General features: G+C 42.3%; 1 protein-coding gene across 1 annotated transcript; it reads left to right on the plus strand.

Annotated features, from left to right (window-relative positions):
* The first annotated feature begins 1,254 nt into the window (after positions 1-1,254).
* LOC111662343 (potassium voltage-gated channel subfamily A member 3-like) lies at positions 1,255-6,187 on the plus strand. Its single transcript, XM_023416177.2, has one exon. It carries the CDS (start codon positions 1,348-1,350, stop codon positions 2,899-2,901), a length of 1,554 nt encoding a protein of 517 aa, XP_023271945.1. The 5' UTR covers positions 1,255-1,347; the 3' UTR covers positions 2,902-6,187.
* The last annotated feature ends 3,322 nt before the right edge of the window (positions 6,188-9,509 follow it).

Genomic DNA, 9,509 nt, shown 5'->3' on the forward strand with positions numbered 1-9,509 from the left:
GTGTGCTTTTCTTTTACTGCACTGTATTCCTGATAGTGAGAGGTTTTCCCATGGCGTGAACAAATTTTTTTTCAGGCAGCTGCAAAAGAGGTCAATAGGTTTTTTAGATGAGTGTCATCCGCTTTAAGAGGATTTTCTAGTATGTTCATAGTTGAGTACTAGATGTTTGCCGTATTTGGATGGAAGAGAGGCTCAGCTTTTCCTTCGGGTTTCACGTGTTGAAATGAAAGCCCAGAGTGGCACAATAAAAATAAATAAATAAAAGCAGAGTTCACAGCGCATGAGACTTGAACCTCGTTTGAACTCATTAACCCCGCGCACAGACGGGGACAGACGCCTTTGATGAAGCCTGTCAGGATGAATTACAAACAACTCGGATTTTGCATTTTCGTCATTAATCACAGCTGTAACAAAGACTGACACTCGAGACGCTTCTTTGAGGCGATTCTATCACCACGCGGCGGAAAGGAGAGTGGAACTGAGGTGACTGATCCCGAGGCTTCCGTCTTATGTTCTCAATAACTGCAAACGCATCTTCAGACGGACACACACACACACACACACACACACACACACACACACACACACACAAATGGACTGTGCACATAACAAACTAAACTCAGCGGTCGTTCGCGGAGGAGCGCTCGCATTGATTGTACACACTGGTGCGCGCCTGTTTTCAGCACCATGGAGAGCAAAAGTCCCTCAACAACAAATAAGACACTTAATAAAAGAACAGGCAATTAAATATTCTGCTTTGTAGATTTTGGACGGTGAATATCTTCACACCAACTGTGCACACCTTTTTTTTTTTGCCAGTTGCCAAAAAATGACTTGGTGTTTGTCAAAAGTGCTAGACACAATCATAGCCAGACTTTACTGCAGAGCAAAGATTACCTCAGTGTTATTGTTGATTTTTCAAGCAGTAAAATTTGCATACACGCTGTGCTTTTAGCGCCACTGTCATTTCTTGATTGTCGAGGAAAGGCAAAGTGTGAATGATCAAACAGGTGATTCATCAAGTGGGTTTGTTCCACCGCACTTGAATGAAGGTGTGAAGGTGCGTGCTCGACAGTAAGTGTCAAGTTAATTTCCGATTGGACGGGTGGCGGACGTATGTCAGACATATGCGCGCCGTGGGCGGGTGCCAACGTGTTTGGACTGAAAAAAAACACACACAGACAGAGTGGAGTGCCACGCTTCACTGTGTGGATACGCACAGATAGGTGATGGTTAGAAGAGATGTAAGTGGCGTCGGCCTCAGCTCCCCAAAGCTGTAGGCTTTGGTTGAGAGAGGCGTGGCGCACTCTGCCCCCCCACACCTCCCCAAGACCAATAACCACCTGTATGGATGAGCAGACCTCCAGCGTGATCCATTCGCCCTCGTCCGCCAGGCACAGGGGCAGCAACGCGTCTGACAGCCGGGGTTATGTCGAGGTGGAGAGGGGCGTGATGACGGTGGAAAACATGCTGGAGGAGTCCGCCGTGCTGTCGGCGCCTCACCTGTCGGTGGATCGATATGAGCGCGGCCGCCAGGGATGCTGCGAGAGGGTGGTGATCAACATCTCGGGCTTGCGTTTCGAGACGCAACTTAAAACTTTCAACCAGTTCCCAGACACGCTGCTGGGGGACCCCAGGAAAAGGATGCGCTACTTTGACCCACTGAGGAACGAGTACTTCTTCGACAGGAACAGACCGAGCTTTGATGCCATCCTGTACTACTACCAGTCAGGGGGGCGCATCCGGAGACCTGTTAACGTCCCTATTGATATTTTCTCCGAGGAGATGAGGTTTTATCAACTGGGTGATGAGGCCATGGAGAAATTCCGAGAGGACGAAGGGTTTATAAAAGAAGAGGAGCGCGTGCTGCCCAAAAATGATTTCCAAAAGCAGGTTTGGCTTTTGTTTGAGTATCCTGAAAGCTCGGGACCAGCGAGAGGGATAGCCATCGTTTCAGTGCTTGTTATTTTAATTTCTATTGTCATTTTCTGCATGGAGACTCTCCCGGAATTTCGGGATGAGAGAGACCAAGCCACGGTGGCACCCGCGGTCAACGGCACTGCTCCCTACGTGCCCAGCCCGTTCACAGACCCCTTCTTTGTGATAGAGACACTGTGCATCATATGGTTCTCTTTCGAGTTGCTGGTCAGATTTTTCGCCTGCCCCAGCAAAACTTGCTTCTCCAAAAACATCATGAATATCATTGACATTGTCGCCATCATCCCCTACTTCATCACTTTGGGGACAGAGCTGGCGGAGAGGCAAACCAACGGCGGCCAGCAAGCGATGTCCCTCGCCATCCTGAGGGTGATCAGACTGGTGAGAGTCTTTCGCATTTTTAAGCTGTCACGCCACTCAAAGGGACTTCAGATTCTGGGGCAGACCCTCAAGGCCAGCATGAGGGAGCTCGGTTTGCTTATATTCTTCCTTTTCATCGGAGTTATTCTCTTCTCCAGCGCGGTTTACTTTGCAGAAGCAGACGACCCCTCGTCCAGCTTCACCAGCATCCCAGATGCGTTTTGGTGGGCAGTTGTCACCATGACCACAGTCGGATACGGGGACATGCATCCGGTGACCATTGGTGGGAAAATAGTGGGGTCGCTGTGCGCAATAGCAGGCGTGCTGACCATTGCCTTACCCGTGCCTGTGATTGTGTCCAATTTCAACTACTTTTACCACAGGGAGACAGACGGAGAGGAGCACTCACAGTACGCGAACACGGGCAGCTGTGAGCACCTCCCCTCAGAGGAGCTGAGGAGGTCATGCAGCTCCTCGTCCCTCAGCAAGTCGGAGTACATGGTGATAGAGGAGGGCAACAACAGCGCGTTCAAACAGCCCAACTTCACCACCGAGAACAACCAGAACTGCGTGAACATCAAGAAGATCTTCACAGACGTGTAAATGAAGCCAGAGCGGATCATTTTCTGGAGCATGAACACACTGTAGCTTTAATATTATTTTTTTATATAGCCGATCGTAATGTGTCAGTCCATATCTGTGGATGAACGCTGTGGAAATGTCCGTTTTAACAAGTAATTTATTTATTTATTTTTTCATTTACGCAAATGGGAAATTATCATTCTGCTCGTCTCCAGTGTAGATTCATGTGTTTCGAGTATTTCTAAGAGATGGAGAAGTATTAATGTGACGCACAAACACTTGCACTGGAAGAGTATTCATCCATATGCGATCCAAGCTGTTGTCGATATAAAAAAACAAACTACATTTAATGAAGAAGTAAGCGGCTTGTTAAAACAGATATTTCTCAGTGTATATTGCCACATGATGCCTACATATCTTGATGTTATAATGCGGAAGTTGTCGGTGTTCATGATTGGGATACACGTGTAGCTTATAGTCTACTATGTTGTATGTATGCGCCAGTCAAAAACGACGTCTCGTGCTTCGTGGAGAGAAAAGTTTCATAGTCCAGTAATGTAAAGAATAGACTCTGGTCATTTTTACATAGCCAAATGCCTGTTTAGGTCATATTTAATATCATAACCTGTGGAGATATGGACTCTTGAGTCTTGTGCTGATTATTATTCAGGTAATAAACCGCAGAGTGGTGTAGATGGAGACGCTTATCATAAACTATAAGTCGAGCTTTACGTCAAATTGTATTTTTATTCAGAACTGCCTATAAAGCCTATATTAAATAAAACGAACATGAAGTGATCCCGACTCTAAATGTCATTATGGCCTTTTGGATAATTATTTATATCTTTTCAAATTTGGTCCAAAGAGAGAGAGCGAGGAAACATATAAATTGTGTGTATGTGTGTGTGTGTGTGTGTGTGTGTGTGTGTGTGTGTGTGAGTGTGAGAGAGAGAGAGAGAGTTCACGTAATGACAGGATGAAAACAGAGTGGATGAAAGGAGGGAGAACGTGCAGCACGTCCTGCCTCCCTGCTCACGCCTTGTGATGCAGTCTCCATGACGACGGTGGTTTCCTGGGTTACCCCCACCAATGTTACCATGGCATTGTGTAGCCAGACTTCCCCACTGTGGTTCTTTGTCACCTTTATTCTCACCTTTTTGTCCTTGAAGGGGGAACTGTAGCTGCATGATTTTGTTTTTTTTTCTTGATATCATGTAAAATTAAAATGCAGTTTGCAATGAGTTTAATCATTTATCGGTTTCTAAATCGGTATCAATATTGTTGGTCGGTGAGGTTAATAACTTGTAGCTTCAGGTGGTGTATTGGCACATATGTAGAAATGTGGAAATCATAAGAAAAAAAAGTTGCCTGGCCTTCGTCTCCCTTCACTAAGACCACCTCGGCTGCTCAGTTTTTCAGATGTGAGCTCCATTCTCTGAGTTGGCATGCCAACTAAGCCTGACGTCAGCCCCCTTTCATCCCCTCCAGCAGACACTCGCACGTGTGCTTGTACCACAAAGTGACACTAACAAACAAACAGTGAAACTCAAAGGAGACCACTGAAAATTAATTACACGGCCGAATCTCATTTGGGCTTGCAATATGCATGAGAGCTTCTTAAAACTGCTAATGTGGCGGCTGCAGCAAATGGTTGTTTTCATGATTAATATGTTGATTATTTTTCCAGATTTATTAATGAATGATTTAATGTAATTCCTCCCAGAATACAATGGCTGCCCTGTCCTCAGATGTCTTGTTTTGTCTGACTAACTGACCAAAATCCAAAGATTTTCAGTTTACAGTGAGAGAAAGCAGCAAACTTTCACAATGACCAAGATTGAATTGGAGAACATTTGACATTTTTGCGTAGAGAATGATTTAAATGATTAATTTATCACCAGAATAGGTGCCAGTTAATGTTCTGTTGACTAATTAATCATAATAATAATTTCACCTCTAATTACTTTACTTTGTAGAGTAATGAGGAGTGCTCTGTCCGTGTCATTTTGTTGTCATTTGTTAGTAGCTTATATAATGAGGTAAAAAAGTTTTATAAACTACTTGCTGAATCATTAAGTAAAATGATGTTTGTAAAGCTGCTGAACTGTAGGCGTAGTCCCGCCTGGTTTCATGCTGAGCTCTGTTGTTGTTGTTGTTGTTATTGATGAATAGCTCTGCGCTGCCCTCTAGTGGATCATCTGAGCCAGTACTGTTGGGTAGGAGTTTAATATTGATCTTTCACTGATAATATTTAACTCCTTCTTATTAGATTTTAAAGCAACAGCCCTCCTGTGTAGCACTTATAAACACTGTAATGTAGTTGTAAGTGAATCTAAGTGTATATTAATGAATTTATCAACTACTCTAACGCCTCCTGTGGTCACTCACAAGTGGAGGCTGGTGTATAAACAGATAAGTAAAGACAATATATTATAACATAATCATATGGAATATATCTTCATAGGAGCAATTATTATTGACAAATACTGTATAATGTTAAACACTTAAATATCCTTGTCTGTGTACAACTACATTACAGTGTATTATAAACCATGTATTAAATGTTTGTACTGCTGGTCAATGCTAATTGCAGGACTTAAGTGAAGTTCTACTGATTTGAAGAGGGAATATATTTTTGTGCCTTTTTATAAACGTGCTACTGAAATACAAAGTATAATTTAAATCCATGTTTTGTCCGAACTACCTTGACTCCCTGTGCCCTCTTTTAACACTCACTCAGAAACATTGTTTTATCAGCGTGATGTTTCACGACTTTTCCAAAATGAATGATAACTGTTTATAAACAGCTACACAACTTGATTCATTTTAGGTTCTCAGCTGTAAAACATGGTTCAATACAAATAATGTTTCATTTAATCTGTATCTGTAATTCCCAAATGAGTCTATGTGGGTTTCCCTTAGTGGAGTATAGAAGAGTTTGTTCATAAGAGGTCGACAGGGAGTTAAACCTCTGTGTATATCTGACCCTAATATCACTGTAGGAGAACATACTGTACGTTTTTCTCTATGGACGACATAACGAATATTCACAGGAGTGGTCACTTTATTAGGTACACCTGGGCAGTGTAATTCCCATTCAGCAGCTCTGCCGTAAAGTCTTCTATCGTTTATAATGTAGTTTATAATGTACAGTTTGTGTTGACATTGTCAAAAATGTGTAAATTAAATAATGCATTTATTTTTGAGGGGATAGTTTGAGGTGGTTGTTGTACTGGACTACTTCATACCGAGAGGTCTTTCTGATTGTTTTGGGTTTTTTTTTATTCTTTCCATTTACATCCATAAGAGAGGCAGAATATTAGAAACACCTCTGAATAAAATATAGTCCAGCGCGATACCATCACTAACTAAAACAGCTCATTTCATTTACACCTTGACGATGGTGTCGGCAAAAACTAAACTTTATAAACATCATAAAAGTAAAGTTTATAGCAAGACAGTTGTATTGGATTACATTTGACTGTACAGGTTTACCCAATAACCTGTCCACTGAGTGTATACGGTATATTTTTTCATGCAAAGCACATCAAATATTTTCCCTTCAACAAACGTGAAATCCCTTTTATGGCAAAAGGAAGGGTTACAACTTCAGTACACTACATATTGGGTTCTATTCAGATCAGAGGAAAATAAAAATGTATACTGAAGAGTTAGAATTGCTGTTGTTGATCATTGCTGTTATTACATTATTATTATACATGCAGCACTGGGGATTAGTGAGACCTCAAGCAGTGAGGAAGGAACAGTGTTTATCCTAGATCTGCATGGCCATGTGGCTCTCATGGGATTTCTCATGCAGGTCAGGAAACTACCTTAAAACTCCACCCAGAGGCTTCAATCTGACCCATAATTTCTGTTTCCCAGGAGACAAAGAGAAGTACACTTTGTGAGCCGGAAAAAAAAACTCCTCCTTACTTACACTTTGCATGACTTTGAGGAAGCAAAGAATGGGACGTTAAGGTTACTTGAAATTCACTCTGCGGTATCCCGGGCTGTTACAAAGCAAAATGTACGTTTGCAGCATCATATGGAAGCTCATGTAGTTTCTTAAACAAAGCTAAATTTAAAACAAGACATGAAGCCATGAGCAGAGTAGAAGAAAAAACTTTATTAGTGTTTGAAAATTATACGTACAAATACCAAAATACCTGCAGAACGATTCGTACGATGTCTTATGAATGATAATAATTCTATTCATAATTGACTGTAAATACAAATTTGCTATGAAAATAATTTGGCTAAATTTAAGTTAAATATTTGTTTGGTAAAGTTTGTTCTTGATGACAGTGATTTTAAATGTCACCTGACTGTTTTAGTAACGCCTGCTCCACATTTGATGCTTAATTTCTTCTACAAATCAGGCTCCACACACCGACATCGTAACATAAAATGATTGTCCTTACAGAATCTTTTTAATGTGACGCAGTTAAATTCACAGATTTTAGTTAACCCTTTGTCCGCTTTGCTGAGTCTTCAGTTTTACATGCGGAGCTACAAAGACCCGACTCCTCCAGGCCAGGTACCATGTGTCGCACAGCTCCAGGTGCTGTGCCTCAGAACTGCTGAGTGTCTTTGTTCCCTCTGTCTCCTCCACTGGAGTTAAAGTCCTTCTTCAATGTATTTTTAACCAGGGGAAGATGAAAACGTGCCTCGAAGTTATACCCAGCGCCGTTAATCATCTCCTGCAGAGGTCGGCAGCAGTGCTAAAGGGACACCTGCAGTTCAGCCTGTCTTGTTCTGGCCTGTGGAGAGAGAAGCATCGGGGCTAAACTTGTTGGCCGATATATTGTGGCCTCATTAGGAGATTAATGTTGCTTTTCTTTAAATTATTTAAAAAAAACTTATCAGTTATTTCTGTGTTTACTAATCTCAATTCAAGAAGCTCATTACAGAAGATGAATTACAAAAACTTAATTAAAGACCATATTTATTCAGAATTTGGGACCTCGTAACACCAATATTAGGAAAACACTCTTTTATACGTTCTTTCAATAAACTCTTTTCTTGCATTGTCTATGTAAGCTGGGTATCAAATTGTGTCATCATCTGACTGTGCAGTTTCCTCCTCTCCACAGTGTTTTTGCATCTTTCTGCTCATTGTTTTGTTTCTGACTTGCACCTGCAGCAGACATCTGTTTTTCAGCAGAAGAAAAAGCTCTGATAAACGTAATGTTCACTACCTGCCCAGCATCAAACTGCTGATGGAGAAAAGTGAGCAACTAGTTGGTGAACAAAGTGCAGCATTTAGTGGCTGAAGAGCCAGATATTTCCCGGAGGAGTCTGTGGAGACACTGAATATTGGACTTACATTTGTCATGTTGCCAGAAACGCAAATCCAAATGGAGGCTAATGTTGCTCTGTCTCTGCTGGATGTGTGAATATGTAACTGTGAGCTAAGTTGTCTGCGACAACATCTGAAGTGATGTTATGTCAGAGTTGTTTTTTCATCTTGTTCCACTGCCACCAAGTGGCCAAAAAAATGTTTTATCAATTAATGCAGCCTTAACTGTCGTATTTGTAATCTCGGTCACTTAGCTCCTGATTTCAATCTAAACTTTGCCAGTTTTAGGCAGTTTTTCTGTGGAAAAGCTGCTTGTGTTTAGATAACATTTAACATCTGACAACTTTGGCTTTTGTTTTGTAGAAAAATATGTTTATATGTCAAAGAGTATTGTTCAGCTATCAGGAACCATTAGGTATTGAATTCACAGAAGTAACCGCTGGTTACATAATAACACTTGTTACTATAAATTTAAACAGATCCAACACAGAACACAGCCTTAAGAAAGATTTAGAGCATACAATACATTGCACACCTATGACTTGAAATGTTATGATATGTCTAATTGTCTCACTGTCCCTGAGTGGATGTCTGTGTGTGCGTATGAATGAGCACGCCTGAGTGCTGCACAGCTGTAAGACGGTCACAGCTGGTTTGCCTGAATGCGCTCTGCTGAGGGAGCCTGGTCATTAGGAAACAGAAAGTACAGGAGAGGACGTGTGCACAGTCTGCGCCCAGTCAGTGGCATGGCACTCGCATATATAAGCTCGCATGTGTGATACACAAATACACACACACACACACACACACACACACACGGAGAAAACTGCAAGCAGTCAGCTCCACAGCTGGTCCTCCTCTCTGACACTGCAGCTCCAGGCGGACGAGAGGATACGAGTCCAGGATTGTGCTCGATTGTATCGGGGTGGGGTGGTAGAGGAGACCCCGGGCTTCCCCTCTCGTCTCGTCTCCTCGCTGTCCTCATCATACCAACATTCGCCACATGAGAGGAATGATGCCTCGCAGCAGCGCGCTACCTCTAATGATACCCTGCATGCCAGCATGGGGGAGTGTGTGCCAGGAGAGGTGCCGCTTGTCATCTTTGAACTTTACCAATGCACGTTCATGACACGCTGGTGAGGGAGAAGAGTAGAAGGCAGCGGCTGCATCTGGTGCAATTATTCACAGCTCTGCACATTTTTCTTCCTGCCCTGATGATATTTTTATGTGGTACAGTATTTGCCCTAAAACTGTAACTCAGTGCTGCCAAAAATAGAAACCATGAGACATATTGCCATTATTTCTCTGGGTGCCATTCATCCATCTG

Source organism: Seriola lalandi, unplaced genomic scaffold, assembly GCF_002814215.2.
Source record: "Seriola lalandi dorsalis isolate HSWRI2012SDOR001 ecotype SW California unplaced genomic scaffold, Sedor1 jcf7180002054561, whole genome shotgun sequence".
NCBI lineage: Eukaryota > Metazoa > Chordata > Actinopteri > Carangiformes > Carangidae > Seriola > Seriola lalandi.